The sequence below is a fragment of the Anthonomus grandis genome, chromosome 7, assembly GCF_022605725.1.
Source record: "Anthonomus grandis grandis chromosome 7, icAntGran1.3, whole genome shotgun sequence".
Lineage (NCBI taxonomy): Eukaryota > Metazoa > Arthropoda > Insecta > Coleoptera > Curculionidae > Anthonomus > Anthonomus grandis.
This window is the reverse complement of record NC_065552.1, coordinates 27,407,045-27,431,446: the sequence shown is the minus strand read 5'-3', so window position 1 is coordinate 27,431,446 and position 24,402 is coordinate 27,407,045. Positions and strand designations below refer to the sequence as shown.

The window sequence follows — 24,402 nt, the reverse complement described above, 5'->3', positions numbered from 1 at the left end:
AATATACTTGTTTTGTTTGTTACAGTAGCTATCTAAATGTAATGAAAAAGAATGATAAATGAAGAAATTTTTTCTGGCAATATATAGATATATAGATAGATAGACATGATAGACATGTATCTTTAAAGTTAGCATGAAGAGTTAAATAATAGACTTAACTTTTTCCTTTGGTCTGTTGGTTGCCCTGTCCTGAAGAAGCCAAAAAGCAGAAGGCATATTGGCAGGTACGCCCTTTGTTTCTTCTGCTTCTCGTCTATGGAGTATTCCGACAACTTTATCCTTTATCATTTAACTCTTCGTATTAACTTTTTTCTTTACAATTAAATATTATATTTTGTTTTTTTTTATAGTAATTTATGTAGAGAATGCTAATTTGAAATTTTATTCTCACTTGGTTTGATGTTGTATATGGTGTCATGCTATTGTTCGCTTTAAATTACTGCAAAGTTGATTTTCAGAAAATAATTAATTTCATGGCTGTAAAATATTCAGGTCTTTTATAGTTTTTTATCAAATGAATGCTCATCTTTGCTACTTTTGTCTTTTAAATAGGTAATTGATTACATCTCTGATTTCTGATCATATTGATCAAAAAGATTTTGAATATTTTGAACTCGGCATATTTTAACATAACCGTTACCTAATTTAGATAGGTAGGTACTATTCCCAAATCATTAAATGTCTCAAAACATTCATTTTTGTTTGATCCGTCAACTATTATAAGAAACAATATGATTTTTTTTTTAAAACAGCTAAAATTCATGTATCAGCTGGTATGTTGGTTATTGATTTTAATACAGAGCAAATAACGATCTTTGATTATCGTGTGGAGAAACAATGTAACACAATGTGTTTGTTTATTAGCCATGAAATAACATTTAATCCCGATATCTCTGAGGTCCACCCACAGATATAGACAGGGACCGAAAATGGGCGAGTTCTCCCGAAAATTCCCACCGATTCCCAGTGACTCCCCTTTTCATTCATAGTCGCGTCCCGACCCTGCGAGCGCGTCCACAATTTTCCATATTTTTATCTCCACTCTTCTTCATTCTACTTTGACATACTACATACACCTTATTTTTTTCGCCTTGACTTTAACCTCGTAACAGCTGTTACGAAGGTCCCTTTTTTCTCTTTTATGGTCCAACGACGATAATCTACAACAGGTTGGTGTTTGTTGTTGTTTAATGTCTTTAGTAAACGCTTTCGATGGCACGCACAAATAGTTTGTACGATGCGCTTTCAAGAAAAACACCATATGGCAGCGCTTATTGCGATAGTAGTCGAGATAAACAAAGTACATATTGTCATTGTTGCAAAATTGTTTTTGATGGCTTGATTATGTTAGTTTTTATTGGACAGGATGATTTGATGATACTGTTTGTTACTAATAAATAAATTCACAATAACAATGGAATTGCTGCGGACCACATATTTAAACCATTTAGAATTGATTTAAAAATGGGTCATTAAGATAATGTAGAGCAAAAATCAAAGGCATTCAACTGATATTTCCAACAGCTTCTTAAATTGTAACTCTTAATATTTATTTCCTATTGGGAACTAATGCAATATTTCCATGTTTAAATAAAATCAATGCTGTAGATTCTCTGACAAATGTGTTTACTTGAGTGGTTGCATTTAATTTTATTACATTAAACCATATCTGTAATTAACTAGAATTAACGTTGAGAGTCTTAATGAAGCTCTCATCACTGCTGCGGCTTTTTTATCCAAAATTTTTTTTTCAGATTGATTAATGTTTAAGGTCACTACTGACGAAACTATTCTAGCACTCCAAATCGATATAAAAACTCACTGCTGAGATAAGAATATTTTTGCCTCCTAGCCAATGATAGAAATATTATTTGAATAACTGTGCTTCAAAATCACGGTTAAGATTAATGTTGTGTTGTTATCTCATAAGGATCAAAACTAGTTCTCAAAAGACTAAAGAATCTACTCTAAACTTAATACTAAGATTAGAGATATTTTTTAAGATCAATAAAGTAAAAATCATGTTTTTCACTGGATATAACCACTGCAGTGATAAGTTTTTAAAGCATTTAACCTATTAAGGAAAACAAAGCTTTTTATAGGGTTCTGTTATAGGACATGCCAAAATCACTGTCGTAAATAAATATTTAATTTAATTTAATAATGTCTTTTACGCCTTCAAGACATTTTTTTTCCAAACTATTTTTCATTAATTGCTTAATTTATAAACTGATAAGCCATCATCTATTATACTAAAATTGCTGTTAAGATGAACATTCTATCACGCTTAAACTGATTAAGAGAACATTTACTGTGATGAAATTGATGAATATTTAGTTCTAAATCGACGATAATCTTTTAAAATATTTTTTTTTCAAGCTCATCTATTGTTGCTTAATTTGGTTTGGTATCCAATCCATTTTATCAATTGAGGAGTATCTGAGAACCTTTTTTTTACTTCTATTTGTTTGATAATCTTAATTTGGTATTGCTGGCAATATCATAATTTGAAAATAATCCTAATGTGCTTATCTAATAATTTTTTGTATATGATATGGGCGTTTTTTTAAGAGTTTGCAAGTTTTAGGTAATAATATAAGACAGACATATTGTTGGAATGAATGTTTTATTATTATAATCTGGTAGATAATTTCATAGCAATAATTTTTTAAATATGATTTCTGAGATGTGCCCGCTGCGGCTACGAGTTACAAGGTCCATTTGATCAATCCAGTTTTAAAGGGTTAAAAAAAGGCTTTTCACAATAAAATGAAAAAATCTTTAAAGCTAAAATATATATATATATATATATATATATAAAATAATATTTTTAAGATTTTTTGTATTTTATTTTCAAATTTTCCAAGTAGTCCAAGGATAAGGTTAATACATTTGGAATGGCGACGAAACGACATTTCGACGTGTTATTCGCCCTACAGCAGCAATATTCGCTTCGGTACGCACATGTCTTTGTCTCCTTGATAATTTCGAATCGAGAAAACTAAAATTAGTGCGAAAACGAAAAAATCATTTATATATGAATTGCTTGTTTACTAAGTTGATTATGTTGACTATTGTGATTTATTACAATAACAAAATTTGTATCTGAATTTAATAATAATAATAACAATTTATAATTATAAGAAATATGATTAAATAAAAAAAAGAAAGTATACAGAAGGTCTGAATTAAATTAGTTTTCTTTAAAATTGCTGCTAAATGTAGTGTAGTCTGTAAGATGTCTGAAATTTTTAACAATAATATTCAATGTATACATTTCTTACATTTAAATTCGAAGAACAAAGAAATATATTAATACCAATAAAAATGGTCACTGTACCAAGTAACCTTGTTGGCCTTCTTCGTCAAACACGAGGCAGTGGCAATTAATAGGTTTGCCTGGTGGTGTAAATGTTGACTTAAAGTGCCTCTATACTCTATACAATAAGAGCCTCAAGAATATATTCTATAAGTCGTTAACGTAATTAAGACTCTATCAATACAGATCATGTCTGCCTTGATATACTTCTAATGAGGTCATTTGATATAACTCTCTTTACTTTTTTTCGCGATGTTAGTTGTCTATAACAGACAAGTGATGGTGATGCTTAGCACATATTTGTTTATCTATGTTACTGGAAAGTCGAAAAAAAGAACAGATAGGAATAGATTGTATATACACACTGTATATACTATTCAGATAACATTAATGTAATTTAGTATTTATTCAAACCTGACCCTAGTTTAGCTTGTGATTTCTACTTGTGTAAATGTGAAGTCCTTGACAGGGCCAAATAATTTCTTGCTTTATGATTAGCTAAAAAACCGAGATGTTAAGGCGTTAATTTTACATTGACTATCTACTTAATAATTCATCATCAGAAGTACCTGTTGAATTTAGTGCCCTGTATTACTAGTTGAAATTCTTCATATTTGTAGATGAGATGAAATGAGTGTTTCAATCGGTGTTCTATTTCAAAAGTTCTTTTATTAGCGATACTCATTGATTTTCAGGAGGATCTAAACAGACATTCTCGATGGTATATTGTAAATATAAATAGTAAAAATAAAGTAGAAAATATAGAAGGAATCAAAATTATCATTAAATGGTCTTTACTAGGTCAAGTTGACCATCTAATTTCACTAGTTATCCTTTATTTATTTATTCGTTTTCTTTCATCTTCTCTAAAAACACACAACATAAGGGATAAAACAATCAAATTATAGGACGTCAGCAAACTTGGACCAGAGATAATCTTCAAATGAATAAAGCTCATTTTTAACTATAATCGTGGTAACTCCTTAATCTTAGGCCTAATACTGTAAAGGGCAGGTTCCTAACAGAGACAGGCAATGCATTTAAATATGGTTGTCTATAATGAGATGTGCCATTATGGAAGCTTAAACAAATTTCATATTAGGAATCTTGGTAACTTGGACTATAGTCTTCATCATGCGACCTTCAGGTCAATTCCGAATATAGAATGACATCAAGGAAAGTTACAATTTCATCGAGTCTGTTGGCAATGATTACAATCTCTAAGAGAAAAAAATGTCCTTTTGATTTTTTCCTTACTTAACCTGAATCGATTTGCTACTGCCCACTCTTTCAGGTCACTGCATGACTGATCACCTATATGATCCAAGTTCGATAGGCTGTAATCAGCAATTAAGGATATTTTCTCAGCAACATAGAGATAAAAGCAGCATAAATCTGTAATAAACAAGCTTTTGTTAAAGAATATTATGATAAGGTATACTAACACTAGATGAGAGCTATATGAGAAGGAAAATAAGTTTTACATAAAAAAAATTTTTTTTAGTTATTATAGCGGTTTTTTTGAGATCTTTCTATTTTAATTATTTCACGTAATGGACTTTATTGGTAGAATACACACTTTATTGCAACCTTTTATATATTTACATTTGATGCCAAAATATCCTCGATACAAAAATTAAATCAATGTATCCGAGGATTTAAAAAAAGTACTATTACATAATTACTGATAAAATCAAAGAAACAAAAGTCTCCAGAAACATTTTAATGCGAGAGAAAAACCTCTAAGCTTTACTTTAACATCGTTGGTTATTTTTTTATTATGCTAAATTATTCAGCACTCGTTGCATTCTTGAAATTACACAAAAAAAAACGGAAAATTGAGTTTACTAAATTTTCTTTTGTGATTTCTATGACCTATATTCTTATACCAATTTTTCAATTTCTTTAAAAAAAAAAATAAAAAAATTATTGCATTTTTTATGTTAAATATTGTAACGAGATAATATAAACACCGAGTGGTACACCACACAACATCTCGAAGGTTGGAGAAAATCTTCCGGAACGTCGTTCTGCCGAGTATACAAGCAGCCGCATTCCCGAGAGTAGACAGTTTGGCGAAGTATAGTTCGGAATATTGGCGCGAGATTTAAATAGATACAGTAAAAATAAGTATCTATAGTAGTGGTTAGTGATCATATTTTCGTAGTGAAGTGTGTAAATAAATTAGTTGACTATTTTCGGAAATGCGGATGCTCTCTTAAGAAGATCCTGTCCAGAGGACTGCAAACATTGTCACCGAGCAGAGAAGAAACTACTCAGTTGTTAAGAACCACTATCGTCGATAATATTTGGCATAATAGGGATCTTGTCAGAGACCAAAAGGAAGATCCCCATATCCAAATAGTCCTAATCTAGACAAAGGAAAGGAAGAATTTCTCAAAGAAGATTCACAAATTTCTGAATGCATAGCTGAAATTTTTCAGTAGGAAGTTTGGAAAAATTCAAGATTTGTGACGGTTTAACCCCATAGTCGCAAGCACTCAAGATAACCGATGAAAAGACTGGTAGAAAGATCTTCTACCTGGTTACCAAGGAGGCGTCGTACCGGAACCCAAACCTAGAAGGACGTTGGGACGGTTTGTGTTTTCTAAAGGAGAAGTTACTTGACAAAGATCCGAGAAACCTAGTAATTATCGAACTCGCATTCGATAATGGAGGATAATTCGCAGCATCTTAGAAATGGCCTTAAGGTCTATAAGCGTGCAGGTTTTGGTGTGTTGATTGTTATTTCTACAAGAGATCCATTTGCAAGAGAGAAACCTTTTGCCGATATCATTACACCAGACACATACATTCTTCATCTTTGAAATCATTTCGGAACGAAATGAGCTTAGGGAGGAGGAAACGTTATTTTAAGCACTGAGAAACCACCCGATTCTTTATCATTCTAGAATGATACAATTCATACGCCGCACGATGTATCAAAGATTAGCCGAAATCTTTCGGACCAGTGTTCTGCCGAGTATATAAGGAGCCGCATCGCCGAGAATAGTCAGTTGTCAGTTCAGAGAAGTAAAGTTCGTAATATTGGCACGAGATTTAAATACAGTAAAAATAAGTATCTCTAGAAATCGTAAAGTGATCGTGTTTTCATAGTGAAGTGTGTAAATAAATTAGTTGACTACTTTCGATTGTTTAATTCATACCTAATAAAGAAGAAAACGCTACAATATAATTGATAATAAATCTTTACTTCTTTTGAATAGTTTGAATTAACAAGTTTTATTAGTCTTTTTGCAGATTAATTGTCGAATATGGTGGGTTCGGCTGTATTGGGTGCTGCTCTGGGGACTGGTGTGGCCCTATTCGTCGCAATGACCATTATGATCTACCGCTATTACAGCTACAAGAAAAAGGCAAAAGAATGGCATTCGCTCGACAAGCTGCCCTATCTACCAATAGAACAGAAACCCACCCATAAGCCCTTAAGGGCCTTACCGAAAACGGTAAGTTGTTCAATTGCTTCAAATTTTCGTTTAAAGATTTATGAAAATGTGAATATATGTCACGAATAAAACCAAAACAAACAACAATTAGCTGGATATATATGTGTGTGCGCGGCGTCAGCAGGAGGAAATATCGATTTCTAGTTGGCCGTACGAAAGATATATATCATAGTGCATTATTTTGAGGATAGAAAGAGAGAAAAGGTCAAACAACCTGTTCGCCTGGCCGTGGCTTCGCCCTAGCAGTGACGCCGCGACGCGCATTTATATCGACGCCGATTTCGCGTTGTACGGCGGGATAACTTTAAATCTTTTGTTGGACAAACGTCTATGGATTTATTTTGAAATATCACCATTTCTTTGATTTTAGAAACTTCATTTTTTGTAAAAAAAAGAGTTTTTGATTATTGTCGATGATTTTTATTCATGGCAAAAGCATTGCAATTTTTTTAATAACATGCAGCAAACCGATTAAAAATTACAGTATAAGAAGAACTAATTAGTAGCTACAAGCTGAAACATAATATTACATTAAAAAAAGGTAAGAACATATGAGAGAAATTAGAGAAAAGAAAATATAAATATGCTCCTTAAAGATAATTAAAACACATACTTTTAATAATAAAAAATCATTAAAAGAAATCACGCCACTACATGTAACTTCTTAAATGAGTAAAACCACAAATTAATATAACCCAGATGCAAAAATACCCGATATGTATCTCGATTCTCCGTTACGTCCCCACTATAATTAGGTACTAAAGCATCCCATATTTTAGTACACGATCTCATGTTAATTACGAGAATTATTATTATTCCGTTTATGTTCGCATACACCACGTACTTTTCTTTCCATTCTTAATGATATTTACTATTTTAATTGCTATACTTAATATTTATGGGTGATTATAGTTTATTCAATAGGTTTGTTTATCATATGAATTATATTAAAAAAAATAATGCTTATTCATGCTTACTCCATGTACTTTATCTGATACCAATTTCTCGACGTCACAGAATTGAAGTTAAGTTTTTGCCGAACTCATTGCATCTGGCTTAAAGTTATTTTTTTTATTTCAAATAAATCTGTTGTTTTCACTCGACACAACTTGACAGGTTACAAGAATATCTATCTCAAATCTGAGATGCATTTACGTTTTAAGCTGCAGAGTTAAAAAGAACAAAATCAGTTTCTCGTTATCTTAGACGAGCTTTTATAATAGGTTCACGCTGTTGGCTACCTTGCAAGCCAAACTTACTTGGACCTTATCGTGTAACTTTTTAATAATTGGGAAAAGATGCAGAAGTAGTTCTGTTCTGTTACAATGTTATGTCAAATGCTATTTTCCTAATAATGCAATCCAAACCATTGACAGGTTTCGCCTGGATTAAAATAAATGTTGTGTGTGTTTATACTAATCCATAAGTTTAATATTTTGGTAATATGTCCGTGGAAACTTCGGAATGTTCCACCATAAGTTGTTAACCCCTCTTACCTATTGCTAACTTTTTTTGCGACGTCCTTCTAGAAATTGTTTACTGCAATGACTACTGATGGGTTTTCGATTTTAGATTAGATTTTGAGTCATTAAGCAGATTAGGTTTGGAAGTCTTGTTATCCTTTATTCTCTTAGCTGTCCCAATGAGGCTCCTCTTTAAGACCCAACGAGCACGTACGCGATTTAGGCTGTTTTGCTTAACTGTGAGCAGCGAGTATGGTATGCGTGAGAAAGCTGCGTCATAATTTTTTTAGTTGTGCTGCTCATTTAGCTGTAACATCCTTGAATTGAGCAAACACTGTATGCAAGAAGCATGTTTCATTGTTTTCATAGGTATTGGAACAGTGAATGGGTACGTTGTTCACTTTGAAATTATTTCAAATTAAATGTGTATAAAGAAATAGCGTGGGTCATAACACACATGAAACACAGCTGGTTAAGTTCGAAAGATATTGCCTTCGAGGCGTTGGTCACTCAAGGTCTAACTCAGACAGTAGTAACATTTTATATAGGAATAAGACACTTAATCTTTGTAATGTAATTTGTCAAATTTTCTTTTTTAGCTTTGCCAGTAGAATTTAGCATTGTTATGAGATAATTGTTATTGTAAGGCAGTGCACATAGGTCTCCTATAGGATCCGTCGTATCCCACCGAGGGTTATCAGGGGCTAATAGTCTTGGACAAACTAATGAGCCACTCTGGTTTGAAAGACTTAATGTCGCTAATTCAACTGTAGTTAAATTTATCCAAATATTGAGTCTAGTCTTGAGTCTGCTCTCAAGTACTGGGCAATTCTCGATAACGTGGTCTGCAGTTTCATCCTCAGTCTAATTTTACCCTGCACAAGCTCTATCGTTCATTCTAGAGCCATCTGTATACCAGATGGTCTCCCTGTTTAGCAATCGTAGGTCCATTGGAGTCCTGCCTTTTCTATGCCTCCGCTATGAGTCACAAAAATCCTTGCAATCCAATGTCTCATATAGTCACTGTCCATCAGAAGGAAAGTTTCCGGACATTCCTGTTCGGCCTGATACCAGATTGTAAACAAACAAACAAAAAACAATGTCATGGTCTCATAAGCAAATTTTATTGGCTAGACGTGTTTCGACCTGTATAAGCAGGGCACTATCAGGCCTTAGGACCTACACATATACTGTAAAACTAACAACAATAATAAACAAAGTAGTTTAGTGACTACACTATATTACTTTATTACAGCAATAGTACTAACACGCGTAGCCAATAAAATTTGCTTATATGAGACCGTGACATTGTTTTTTGTTTGCTGTTACCAGAGTTTTGCATGACCATTCTTACCAGCCAGTAGTTCCAGGGACATGTAGCCTATGCCCAGTACTCATTCACTAGTATTGCACCACAAGGTCCAGAGGCGGAGAGCTCAACAGATTCTCAAGTAGATGGATTCTCGACGCAAGAATCCGATACGCAATTCTATCCATTTGAGCTCCAATTTTGGCTTTTCTGGAGGAGGGCCACCAAACGATAACCCTGTATATGAAAAGAAGTTTAACAATAGATAAGTAAGTCCAGTGAAGGATCTTCGGGGGCAGACACTAGGTACTACCAAAATCACTCCTGCAGGATCAAACTGGGCAGGTGTCTTTTATAAAGAGAATTTAATGTGATTCCCAGAAATCGAACTGTCTTAGAGTATTCTAACTTCACGCCTCCCAAAGACACAACAGTAGACACAACACCAAAGTTACGTCTCCCCATGAACATTTGAGCGCTCCTTTTTTGGGTTTGATCCTTCCTTAAGGCCCTTCGAGAGGCACTATTTGTTCACCGTACGCAAGGTTAATCTCATCATTCTATACTGCATTGTGGCGGCGTCCTTTCTTGGGCAAAGGATTAACAGCTCGTCAGCGTAGACCTGTGTATATACGCCAGCCCTATTCAAATAATTGATTGGTCTGTGGACTACTAGGCCTTACAGGATTGGGGAGAATTTTCCTCCCCGTTGGCAGTCCCCGCAATGTTTTTGCAACTTCGCGGTTAAGCCGAGCAAATACATACAAAGCGCTGCGCTGACTCATCTATTTCACCAGACAGGGTTCCGAGCAATGAAATTTGAGTGATCGGCAAATTACTGCGAAAGTGGTATTGTCAAACGCCCCATTATTATCCATAAATTCACCAAGATAGGCCTTTCCATTTCTCAGAGCATCCACCTTTTTCAGGAGGGTCAGGTCCGTGGATTTATCCATTTGGTAGGCGTATTGTTGCACATGCAGCGGGTTTTTAACCAAGGTACTTTTCTAGGTATCGATCAATCAGTCTCTCCATCGTCTTCAGCTGGTACTATTTGGGGTCTATGTGTGATAATAAAGCCTATTTGAATTACCAAGAAGCAGAAATACGTATTGGTTAGTACCACTTTTACTTTTTCTGCCACATTTCCAAAAAAATATTCAACGTAGTGTTTTGTGGGTAAAGTGCTAAAGCAATAATTTGTTTCTTATACCAGCACTTTGACAGCTTCCTTAGCACACAACCAATTGCCCCACAAAATACCACGTCTGATTTACTGAATTAATTTTTTTATATTCTTTTTAACACATCCTATAGATATTCATTTTCCTACAAAAAATTAAAGTTGCTCGAAACTTGAACTCCTGTAATCATATTTTTGTCCAAAACTTCCAAATGAAAGATCCCGCTGTGTACAACACATAGCGTCGTCGCTCGATGAAGAACGAACTTCACCTGTAGCTCCATCTCCCTTTCTCCTCGTTATTATATATTTCGGTTCAGTAAAATTCAAGAACCGTCCCCTGAACACCCTAACGCACCGTCGCGTCGCCTATATGCCCTAAATAATAATTTTTTATTTATATTATAATGTATACCAGTGAGGGGCTAACGGACATAACTGTGTCTCTAATTAAAGTGAGTTAAAGGAACAATTATGTCAGGGTTTAGTCCTGCCAGTTGCTGGCTAACACACAAAACCGTCGAGAGATGGACGAAGGCCGCGAAAGAACGCGCCTTGGGCACCAGAAATGGCAGCAATAGTAGCACTAATAGTTTAGAGGTAATTAAATTTATAGAAAAAAATCAACTTTACTAGATTTGTGTTCCTATTTTCCTATTTCTAGCATAACATTTTTGGTGGTCTATAATAGATTAACGATTATTTTTTGGCGCTTAAAAAAAACAATTTAATAAACGTAGATACTTACTATAATTTATCACTTAACGGTCTACTTTTTAGATATTAAAGTACCTTTTTGGGCTAAAATTAAGTGCTGTTATATTAATTTAACTTTTAAGTGTATATAGATGTAGGTCATTTTAATCAATTATTGTTGTAGTATGTGACGTGATCTAGTACTAATGGTAAAATGAATATTATATTCGCGTTAACATCCCCACTAATAAGAGAACACCGATTTTATTCCGAGATATTTCAATAATTGTCTTTCAAAAAATCAAACATCCTGTAGAACGAAAATCACTAATATTTTACTATAGTATATTACACTTAACCCTTTTTAAGTATCAAAAATTATGTCCAATTGATTACGAAACACCCTGTATAGGATATTCAATAAATTTAAAAGAAAAAAAAATTAAAAGAGTTCTTGAGTCTGTTTTTTAAGTTCAAGGGCACATAAATCATCTAAATCATTTTTGAAATTCAAATTTTCACGCGCGGCCGAAAACGTTCGCTAAATGGTATGACATCAAAAGTTTTCGGCTTTGGGAATATTCCTGGAAAGCCACATATCCGGGGTCCACATATTAGGCACTTCTTAGTAATTGGGGAGTGTGTAATTTAGGTTCTTCTTCTGATTTATTTGATTTGGGTTGTGGTAATTTATTTGTGAAATTTATTTTATCATTTATTCACAAAGATCACAGTATTTCGTCAAGTAAAGACAATACAGTTAATCAATAAGTCTTAGTTATTTTTGCACAAATCTATGGAAAGAAATTATTTGGGTGATATATAGGTTGTACAGTAAGTTTTACAGTTTTTAAATTTTGGATTATTTTTAGACTAATAAGCAAATGAGTGTTGTTTCTGAAAGGCACAATAAATGAGCTTTTGGCAGTGGCGGTTAACCGAAGCTGGCTGTTTTAAATCATAATTGTTCTAAGAGATATCTTCAACCAACTGAAATTAGTTGGTTGAAGTGCTTACGAATGAATGTATTGCGCAATATAAATTGACATGACAATCAACAACTGTAGACTAGAAAAAAATGGAGGATAGGATTCTTTTGAGCCTTTAAATACGATTGTTTGAATAATTTTCTTTTGTTTAATTAGTACTTGCTGTATCGTTTAAAATCGTCCCAAGCCACTATAGCATTATTTAACAATCGGTAGACATAGGCATATTAATAAGATGCTATTACTTTTCTATTAAGTTACTTACAAATTACTGCCTTAAGTTTCCAGATAACAAGATAAGTTTCCAAACTACAATCTATCATAACCCATAGGAATTTATTATTATTTTCTTGAGAAATAGATAGGCGACAATATTTATTACCAGTTCACTATCCTTACCACGGGTACATAAGAGATAAGAGATAAATCAAGATCCGTCTCAATACATATACCTACTATTCTTTCAGTTTCCATTCAAGAACTACTTGGTATAGTTGAAGCCTTGTTATCATCATATAGGATGTTTGAGCTTATTGTTATTGATTCAGCAATGTCACGTATATAAACAAGAAATAACACCGTATAGGACACCCTTAGCTAGATCTGCCATAGCTGACTATTACACAGTGGCTTGCCTACTGGCAGACAGGACTCTCATTGGAACTCTTATGACATAATTTTAAAGCTTTTTTAATAATATGCAATGATCAAATATTGTCCATTTTCTGTATAAATACATCAACAGGAGATACCTGATGTTGAACACCCTTTTTACTTTTATAAAAAATGAAAAATGTAAAAATCCACAGCGTATTATAAGTTCAGTTGATGATAATATACAAAAGTATTTTCACAAGTCACATTAAAATTCTCAATTTCTTTAACGTCTAATTTAAAGTCAATACAGATAGACTTTTTTTTTGGGAGTTTTTCCTCCAAACTTTCTGACTCTGGCTGGCAATTTATTATAGAAAATAGGGGTAATTATTATAGGGGTGCAAGGTATAAGGTCGAATTACGAGAATTAGTTAGTCTGTAAAAACAATCATTACAAGATTACTCCGGGTCTTAGTGTGGTGATTGCAGTCCTGTGTTACAAGACCATACGAATCCACAATAAGGTAAGCTTAGACGAAGCGGTCAAAAATAAATCTTTATGTCTTTGAAAAAAGCGTCTCACTTTTTCCCTGTACCCAAACACGAGCCAGAACTCGAACAACAATTCCTCCAAGCCGAATATTCTGTATGCGTGAGGAGAAAGAACATGCAAACAAGTCATATCTACATGATTTTCAAAGGACAACTTGAAATCCATTCTAACACGCAAAATTTTACTTCATTCAGGATTTGTAAACTTTCATGAGGCCTCAGTAAAAGAATTAAATTGTCTGTTTAGCTCTGTTAAAACGTCCATGCATTCGTTTTGTCCATTAAAGTTTTTTTTAAATGTCGGCATCGTAATTCTTACGTACCCATTTTAGAAAACACGTATCTACAGCCTCTCCGTAACCTTACTCACCCAATGGTCTGATTGCTCTTCTCTGCATAAGCAGAACCTTGTTGTGTGTCATGACGTGCAAAATTATCGTTCTCAAAGCACCTTTACAAAAACAACGAACAAAGTATTGCTGGGTATATACGAAGATCCAAACAAGCCCCCAAAAACGTCAACGTCAAATTCCTTGATATTGCCATGAAATTGTCTATAGGTTAAATATTCTCATAGTTTTTGTACTGTTTTGCCCTTATTTTGTAGTTGATTAGTTATGTTTATTTAGGGTTCTAATTACGTTTAGTTGATTATTGCCACCTATATAGTGTCTATAGTTTTCAGTAGTCCATCTTGTTTGAAAGCTCAAGGGTCTCAATTTACGATATTTTATCATAAATCCTGGTAGCTTATATTTTCTAAAATTTGTATACTCCTTGCTCTGACTATCAGTATTCTGAAATTGAAATTAATTGCTGATCTAATGTTATCGAATTCATGCAAAAGGTCAAAGCCCACATCGAATGGCCAGTAAGCACGTATCCAAACAAACTTGTCTCCTTTATAATGCAAGCGTCCCACACAATTAGATCCACAGAACTATACCAGCCTTAGAACATTGATTTCTCGAAATTTAATTTCTTGTAATTTATAGATTCACACAATAATTAAATGAACCAATCGTAGCGTTATAACTATGATGTAATTTTTACTAAAAAATGTAATGAGGAATTACTTTATATCATTAGTACCAAATTCCATCATAATTAGTCTCCGTCGGCAAAAATAATATACAAGAGTTTAAGTATTTCCAAATTGGGAAAGCAGGGGAAAAATTATTAGCCGCAAGAAAAATCCCTTGGGGACATAATCATTATTTTACTTTTTACTGTCGACACCCCACCCACACTCATAACCTGCTCTTTACTCTGGTCAAATATGAAGTGAGGAGTTTAACGCTATCAGAGTTAAAGCCATATTTCCCAAGTTTTCGGAAATCGGGAGGTAGACAATCGAAGGCCTTGCTCAATTGGCAGATATGTAGTAGTACGTCAATAATCTTTTTTTTTATTGCAAAGATCAAATAATTTTAAAGGTTTTAAGCACGTGAATTATTTATGAAAATACCACAATTACCGAGTGTTTACACTTGTTTCCCCCTTGATTGGTTAACTAACAAGTGATGTCATGCCCCATATCGCTCTGCAAGCGGCCTTTTGGCGCCAATTTAACGAATTCAATCTTTAAGGTAATATAACTTAAATGGTCCCAAAAGATAAAACCATGTTAGACGCTTCGAAAATTCACACTATGCTCCGTATTTATCGGTTTTACAATAAGTGAAAAGAAATGAGGATTTAGCAACAAAAGCCCAATGTAATATTAACTTTATATTACTAATATTATACCTAAATATAAACCCTTAAAATTTAATATTTCCGTTATTAGAAAATTCTTTTATTAAACGACATAAAAGCTTGATAAAATTGTCAGGGTACACGTAATATCTGGAAGTTTTATGTAAAGGCTCTTTAAGGTCAAGGCAGGGAATTTAGTCACAATAGAGTATTGGCTCTAAATCGAGGAAAATCTAACGGGATATACACAATCGCATTTTAAATCATTTTCAAATACATGATTAAATTCGTTTATCCATCTTAAAACATGTTAAGCATATTATAGCTTCTCTTCCACGTCACATCTGTTTCATTACAGTTAGCATATTAAAAATAGCCAAAGTTTTACTAATTTATAAAGTAGTTCTCGACTTACAACTTTAGAGACCCTTTCTCCCTTCTTCCATTAGGCTCTAAAAATGTTTGAACTAGTAATCTATAATTGGATAATAAACTTACTTCATTCATTTGGCGAATTATTTTTAAAATCCCAGTTTGGTTCCAGAATCAAGACTCAGTCGGCTATTTTCGAGTCGTAATAAGTGGTGGCAGTTCCTTGACCTGGATGGATCATTTGACACCACTAATGCATATATATTTTTGTAGAATATGGCTTAAGGAAACCGCATAAAATGAGGAGTTTCTTATTCTGATGGTCAAGGTGCCATTAATAATTGCATTGGAATTGAAATGTCTGTAATTTTTCGTTTGCTTAATTTTACGTATAATGTGGATGAGTATTCTAATAACATAGAAACATGATAAAGATATTCGCTTGCGATAATAGAAACATCCAGCAATGACATTCTTACAGATGTACCAGAAATGTTTCTGGCAGCGTCCATGTCAAATGTTTGTATACGACGAATGTTTCTTTTGAAACATGTAGAGCAATATTTTTGATTATATTTATTTGAAAGCATTAAATGTATTTTATACATAGTTTTATAGAGATAGACAAGAAGAAGAAGAATTTAAGAGATAACAAAAATGACATCTATCTTACATAAATATATTTTTTTTCTTCTAGAACTAGGGGTATAAAAAAGTGTTACCTACCTACAGAAGCAATAGACGAATTTTAAGCCCTTATAACTACTACAACTAATTTCATTCACAAACGCGGAAATTAAACGACAGGAAATTACACCATTGAATCTGACATTTTAAACCACAGATTAATACTTCTATATTTTTTCTCCTATATTATTCTGATATTGAACCGCATCAAAAGAATTAGAACATGTTTGTACCACGTTGTCGCCAAACAAAAACTAACCAAGTGTGTTTTTTTTTTAATTTACCTCAAATGCCAAACATTTAAATTTTTTATTTTATGACGGCTAAAACTTTCACACGTGTGCAAAAAAAGATTAAGTAAAATGTTTCTAGAACATCGCATGAGAATCATACCAGTAATGTTTTACAAAAATCATCACTAGAATGTACGATAAATGTCCAAAACATTTGGTCATAAATAGTACTTAAACCGTATGTTTCTGGCATGTCCTGTGTTATCTGAAAGGTCACTTTGAGTTATTTTTTACCATTTATTTATGCTGATATAAGGGATACCCTTCTCATATTGACACAGCTTAACACTTTTTAATATTAAATATCTATATGCAGGCTGTTCTAATTGAGAACTATTGACTGATTAATTATAGGCTTTATTTTTGCTATAGATGTGATTTAAACATTTTTCCGAAGAAGGAAGTTCAAATGAATCTTTATCGTACACTATTCATACACTTTAACTAATTTTTAATATACATTTAGGACTTTAACGTCTCCAAAGAGCAAATGAACATCCAACCACCAAGAGCCTCCACTCACTCAATGTCAACCGACATAATCAAAACGCCTCTGGATTTGTGCTCCTCCGCCTCCACTTCACCTCAATCGTTACAGCACCAATCGCGATCGTACCCCGGAGGACCGCCACTACTATGTCGTACCCCTAGCGCCTCTAGCCAAAGCAGTTTGGATAGCAGCACTTCTAAGCAGGTACTTTTCTAATAATTTATTTAACAATTGATATTCTTGATTTTATCATAGGGAAGTCATCGTGGGTCATCACCGCAAATCCGCACGTTCGCTCCAGATGGCAAAGCATCTCCCTCTCAGCCGCCCTTCGCGCACCATCATGAGGCTACTCATACCATCAGTTACCCCCTGACTCCCCACCATCATCCTCATTATCACCACAGAGGTGGAGGTAGTAGTCGTTCTCCCTCTCCACATCGTGCCGCCTCGCTCGATATCCGCTCTACGTCACCTTTTGGACATATTATCGGTGCTGGGGGCGATGTGAGGACTCCCTCTCCTTCTCAGTCCAGTTTAACTTCTTTGACCGGTAGTTCTTGTAATTCACCGGTACCAGCCAGTCCCAGGAATAATTCATTTGCCAGGTGAGTAATTAGCACTAACATACCTTTAACATCCTTTGTAACATTAACTGATCTAAAAATTATGATAGCACGCATATACAAACATTATGAATATTTATATTTATTTATAGATGTCTCTCTCCCCTCTTCATCCCTCCATCTAGAGGTGCGACTCCGGACATGACAGGTCCCCCTGCTAGCCCACTCGGAGCCATTCAACCTGATCTCTACGTGAAGAAAGATGGACCTCTATTTATAGGGGAATCGAACAAAGCTGGGGGAGCCAGTTTGGGCCGACTGCATTTTCGATTGAGCTACGACTTTGATCGATCCGATTTCGTAGTGCATTTAATCGAAGGTACGTAATTGGTCACAGTCTTTTAAAAGCGAGCTAAGAAAATTATTGTTGAACACGAAGTTCTCATTTACGGCGGCTTCTTTTTATGTTAGAGAACGAATGACAATGCTTTACCGATTCGCCGTTTTAGCTGGCTGCTAAGAAGAGACATTTTACGTGGTCAGCACCCTTCTCTCTCGACCTTTTCGACGTTCGATTTGTCTCGAACTCTAGATAGTAAAGGATAACGCTATCGTTATCTTTTTAACTTAAAATTTATTATTGCAAGTTAATACATTATATTCCGTATTTAAGACCTGGGTTGATCAGTTCTGTATATCTTTGCATGTACGTCGTGTGGTTACATTCAGTAAGTTCTAAGCCTCTATGATGCCCTCTGTAGGTAGCATTGATAACAAACCACTCTGGATGAACGATAATCAAATGATTTCAGCTCTTTATTTTCCAAATTAATTTTTTTCTTCTATTTCAGCTCATGATTTGGCTGGAAGCGAACAGGGAGGCTTTAACGACCCCTACGTGCGGCTCATTTTAACTCCGGAGGTGGACAATAGGAAAAGACAAACGAACATTCATAGGAACGACGCCAATCCAGTTTTCAATGATATTTTTAAATTTCCTGTTTCGCATGAGGAGCTCAAGTCGAAGAGTTTGTTGTTGCAAGTGTTCGATTACGATCGATTTTCCAGGAACGATATCATCGGCGAGGTAAATGACAATTGCATAAGATTTTTGAAATACAATCGATTTTTTCATTACAATTATTGTTAACATTTTGGCAAAATCATCTTACCCAAGTGTTCGGATAGTTTAAAACCAGCGAAATGAACCTAAAATGGTCAATAGAACAAACCAATCAGAATGCTATGACCAAAACAGATCGGAGCAACGAGCCGCTAAATAAAACACGTTAAAGCGGTGAGGAAGGAATCACGAAGAAAAACAAGAAGTATGGCAGAGCTTCTGTTGCATTAAAAAATCTCTAGCCTCTTGATAAAATAAATATGTTCCATTTCAAAGTCTTAAAGATGTACCGAGAATACAGATACTGGAGAAGGGCACTTTGGAGCATATTAACAACAAACTTTTGTGATTTTGTCAGAGAGGAGGATGACATTTTCAAATGAAATGTTTTGAGTGGTTCGGGAACCAGCAATAATATACCAGAGTCAACTTTGAGTACCATTTGATAAGAATATTGCTATATCAGAAGTTTCGATAAGACTTTTACATTTAAAAACACATAAAATATACAGGACGGTTACCAGAGACATGTAGCCATTTTTCCATCGATAATTGACGCACGCGCGTCTATGTCACCCTGACGGCGGGCATTTTAAATAATGTAGCAACGCAACACTAAGATATCACAGACGAGTTTCCATTATATCGAAATGGGGGAAAAACAAGAATGAGCATGTCAAGAGAACACATGAATGTAATTGAAACATATTTATGCAGATAGATATAGAGCAGTGATTGGTATAAGTTAGGGGTTTTCAAATTCAAAATACTTTGATCCAAAAAAGCTCTACGGTAATATGAAGCAATAGTTTGAAATCAAAGCTTACATATGCTGTATTGGTATGGTGGAAAATAACGGAGAACAAAACCTCAGTCTCAAGTCCTAAATTTATGCCGGCTGTGATTCTGAGATGAATTAAAATGAAAACGTTTTTGTAATTTGCTTTTTGACAAAATACTTAGTGACTTTGTTATATTTCCAATAATTTTAACTACTTACTGTACACATATTAAATAATTGTAAATTTTAGGTTACAATGCCTCTAAGTGAGTATGACTGCGCCAACAGTATCGAAATCTGGGGCGAAATTACCAAAAATAAGAAACCGCCAGAAGAATTGCAGGAGGTTCTAGTTTCACTGATGTACCTACCGTCAGCGGAAAGGTTGACCGTAAATTTAGTTAAGGCTAGGAATCTTTTCATTCCCAGTGAAAAGGACTTTATTGGTAACTCAAAAAAGTGAAACTGAAATCCAAATAATTCATTTTTAATTTATTTAGATCCCTTCGTCAAGGTGAACCTCATAGTAAACGGAAAACGTATTAAAAAAAAGAAGTCCTCATGCAAGAAAAACAATTGCAATCCGGTGTGGAACGAGGCGCTTATATTCAATCTATCTTCGTCCAACGTACAAAACACTGAACTAGAGGTACATGATAGCAATATTAAAAAAAATAATACTAATATAAAATAATGGTTTTGCAGATTTGTATATATGACCAAGGGAATGACATAATGGGAAGCAACCCATTGCTAGGCTGTTGCACCATTGGCCCGAAAGCTCCCTCTAATAGTGGAAAAGAACACTGGACAGATATGCTGCACAGTCCCAGAAAAACGGTTTTTTCTTGGCACACCGTCAGGTACATATCAATATCCTCTTTTGTGCAAAGGCAATTTTTTACGTAGCAAGGAAAGTAAGTAAGTAACTAAGTAGGGAAGTAAGTAGGGATGCGTTCAAAAATAAGATTTACACTGGTTCCTAGTGGTAGATGCGTGAATCATGCATTTTGCCAAGCAACCTCGTCTCATATTTGAGTGCTTTGTCAGAAGCAGAAGTAAAACAGAGAGTGAAGTGTGGGCGTAATAACGTTTTGCCGTAAATTTGCCCTTAGTAAGTGCGTCCAAGTGTGAAATATATAACTGCGACCAAAATTCACTAAGAATTATTTGGTGTGTATGGTGTACATTGCTTGAGTTTCCAAATGATCAGAAGATCGCGAACAAAATGTACTTAAAAAATTTAGACACTTTGAAATTGCAATATTAATGTTCGCGTTAGGAAAAATGTAATAACCGTTTTGGTGAATATGTAGAAAAATATAAAATAAGACACACATTTCAAAAATTACATGTTTTTATAAACTTTTTTTTTACGTTTTTTTATCATGAGTAGCGCCAATGCTACGAAGGGGTCTGAAGATATTTTTATATTTATTTTATATAAGTTCTGCAAGTTGTCGTCATATTCGGGAAAGACGTGCTTTGGGAATTGATTCCACAGGCTTGCACTTTTCTATAAAAAGGAGTCCCGATTCTAGGTGTCTGTAGATGTACATGATATTCATGAGTCGCCTGTCGAGTAGATCTTGCGTGTATAGCTCTACGTGGATTGATATGGGACGGTTCGATAGAGCTTGCCGTGATGGTATCGATCAAACAGAATCGTCCACTTTCCTTCTATGCGCTAAACTTTCAAAGCTTGTAGTTATCTCTGGATTTCCTATAGGACGTATAGCCCTCTTCTGGATAGAAATACGCAGCTTCAAAGTGTACGCAGAGAAACATGTGATAGCAATACTTAAGGAATGGACGAATCTGAGCCCTATAAAGCGTTAAAAGCTGTTGCGGTGTATACAGCGATTTCGATTTAAAGAATGCTTTTGAGAAGTCGCTTTAGCTATTCTCGCTACATGATCATGCCTAGATATATTGCTTCCAACCTCGAAACCTAATAAGTTCGCCGAAGACAGCGGCGAAATGAAAGCGGGAGACTTCTTTCTAAATACACCAAATTGAGTCTTAGCTGAGTTAAACTCAATCAGTTCACTCATGCCACCCCAAAATTATGTTAAGGTGGGCACTAATACTGTGACTAACCTGGTGACGCTTATAGCACTATTCGCTGAAATCATCTAGTGGGGCGACTTGAAGGAAAACACCAATGTAGTCTCATTAGAAAAGCTGTAAATTGGGGATACGAAGTCGAGAAGGTCGTTGATATATAACAGGAGGAAGGTAAAGGACAAGATGCATCCATAAGAGACACCATCATTAATTTGAAACCTCTGCGAGCTGCATCCATCAACGACAGAGTTGGTGGGAAACCATCAGAATACAGTTTGTTTAAAAGATTTTCATGAGAGACTCTATCGAATGCTTTTGAAGTATCCAGAGCTATTACAGGAGATTACTATGTTTTTCGAGAACCTTAGTCTAAATATGCGTGACATAGACCAACAGATTGCCACTTGACCTTTGTTTTCGAAAACCATACTGGCTAATAGAACTAATGCATGATAGGTTTGTAGGGAGACAATAAGGAATAGATTACATGAAAACTATCTTTACATGAGACGTTAGAGCTCCAGTATTATTCCGTCGAAATTTCACAAGGAGATTAAGATGTGCCGAAGAACATTATAGTTGGCAAGAGTTGGGCATTCGCTTTTTTTACCGATGAATCGAGGTTTGGCTTCTGTCCTGATTCAAAAAGCCTGATGGTGTGGCGAATATCTGGCAATAGGTGCGAAACATTTAAGAAGTTGATTTGCAAAAAGACCTTCATAGGGAAATGTCACCCATCCCAGATACTTACATATCCAAGGAATCAGGCTCTCGGAGAGCGCTTTCCCAGTTATCGGGCCCGTGAATATGACCTACGGTATTGGTTCCCAAAAAATTTTGAAGAATCCGAACTGTAGATAGTGGCACCGCTTTCTGTGACTCTTTGTTGATATGGCTGAGGTTTTTTGGTACAATTTCTGTGATTAACAATATTGGTACAATACTAACTCTCGCCGTTCACGATTGCCGCCTCTAGGTTGCAGTATTAATTATGTTTTTGAAGCAGATTATTTTTACTTGAGATAGTCACCTCTATCAACATGGTCTTCTTATTTCTTACCTTGCAATATATTTAATTTTAAAGCCTGCTGTATAATTTTTGCTACCGCATCGGGTTCTTTGTAATCAGTAGATGCAAATATTTGACATTTTCCTGTTAGATACCAAATGGTTTCAGAGCCTTGGTATTCTCATCTGTCATCAGTAACAACTTGCATATGTTCCTACAAATTTTAAATGGTTATCTTCTATAGGTAATAGTAAACCCTCTGTTTCAGGAAACATTTGACCGGCTGTGTCAACATATTCTTGCATGATCTCTTTAATATGCCTTTGGTGTAGGGGTTTTTGTTACCATTATTATTTTTATTTGTATATACTTGGTTCGCCACTCTACATATTGCCAGTTATTAAAAGTATTACTTATCCTAGCTTGATTTCCGAAATTAATGGGAGACTAAGGGAATATTCTTAATAGAGTTAAGTTAATAAGTTTTGAATTGATTTCCAAAGTCTACTTTTTGTGTACTACTAAGTTTTGAAATTTGATCTCTTTTTTCTTTAAACGGAAATCACTACTTGTTGAATTTGTGAATAAAAAACATCTATCATTTAATAATTTTTAATTCGTTTTAGTAATTTTCGATTTGTCAACTATTTTAACATTTATTTTTGTTTCAGGACTATCTGCGATTCAGAGCAAACGTTAAAATAAGAAACAGGCCTAAATAAATTTCTTTTTACAAACATCGAAAAGGTATATTTTTTTTAATACAAAATAAATCACGCTTATTTTTGTATAATATTATAAAACTACTTGTTAAGAGACAAAAAATATTATTTTCATTCAAAATATTACTTTATAATACATCGTCCAGGCATCTTAAGCTGGCCGCATTTTAAGGCTGAAGATAATTTTTTCTAGGCCTTGAAAAAAATTGTATTTTGAAAATATATGTTCCAATTAATTCAAACGTAAACTGAAACAACTAAAAATGTCATACTACATCCAGAAAACATCATTTTATTGAAAGTTTTGAAATTCTTTAGATTGAGATGGGAATACACAAATAAAAATTGAACCTTTTTTTCTATATTACCATTATCTTTTTTTAATTATTGCTTTCTCCATCTTCTGGAAATTATTTAGCATTTCCAGCATAGTTATAATTACATTAAAAAACAGATCATTCTAGGATTCCTTAGACTCCGAGAGCTTCTTTTTAACATATTACGGACAGAATTATATTTACACCAAGGGTTCCAGTCCCATTAAGATCTTTTATATAAAGTTAATTCATGTATGTTGGAATAAGGCCTTAAGAAAAATATTATATGGGCTTAAATAAACATCATTATCATTCGGAACAGGATGAAAATACAATATGAAATTTATTATAAGGTCAAGTAGCTCATCACAAAAATTAGGTATTACGGTATATGTAAAATATTTATTGATATTCAATGTATTTTGCAAATGAAATAAAAAAATACTGTTATAAATAATGAATTCAAAAATATACTTATGAATAGTTCTAAGTCTTTAACTAAAACCTGTTGAATATGGCGACAATCATTGATTTATTTATACTGATTTTGATTTTATGTCAAAAAATTGATCCGTTCTTTCAACTTATTCCAAAAGTATTATTATTGCAAATGAAACGCTTAAGAATTATATCAAATTTATATTATATATATATTTATATAGGAAATATAAGTAAGTTAAAATGATTACTGCTTAGATTATA

At 34.1% G+C, this 24,402-nt stretch overlaps 1 protein-coding gene across 4 annotated transcripts; it reads left to right on the top strand.

Annotated features, from left to right (window-relative positions):
- Positions 1–1,002: 1,002 nt before the first annotated feature.
- LOC126738844 (synaptotagmin-5) lies at positions 1,003–24,402 on the top strand. 4 transcript variants are annotated; one of them, XM_050444308.1, is made up of 10 exons: positions 1,003–1,169; positions 6,581–6,786; positions 17,092–17,319; positions 17,371–17,723; positions 17,834–18,060; positions 18,533–18,768; positions 19,836–20,031; positions 20,086–20,234; positions 20,291–20,448; positions 23,333–24,402. In XM_050444308.1, the coding sequence occupies exons 2-10, from the start codon at positions 6,595–6,597 to the stop codon at positions 23,364–23,366; spliced, it is 1,773 nt and encodes a 590-aa protein (XP_050300265.1). In that variant the 5' UTR covers positions 1,003–1,169; positions 6,581–6,594; the 3' UTR covers positions 23,367–24,402. The 4 variants fall into 4 exon arrangements, with proteins under 4 accessions (XP_050300265.1, XP_050300263.1, XP_050300264.1 ...); XM_050444306.1 differs by having other exon boundaries at positions 6,570–6,786; XM_050444307.1 differs by lacking the exon at positions 1,003–1,169 and adding an exon at positions 6,366–6,440 and having other exon boundaries at positions 6,570–6,786.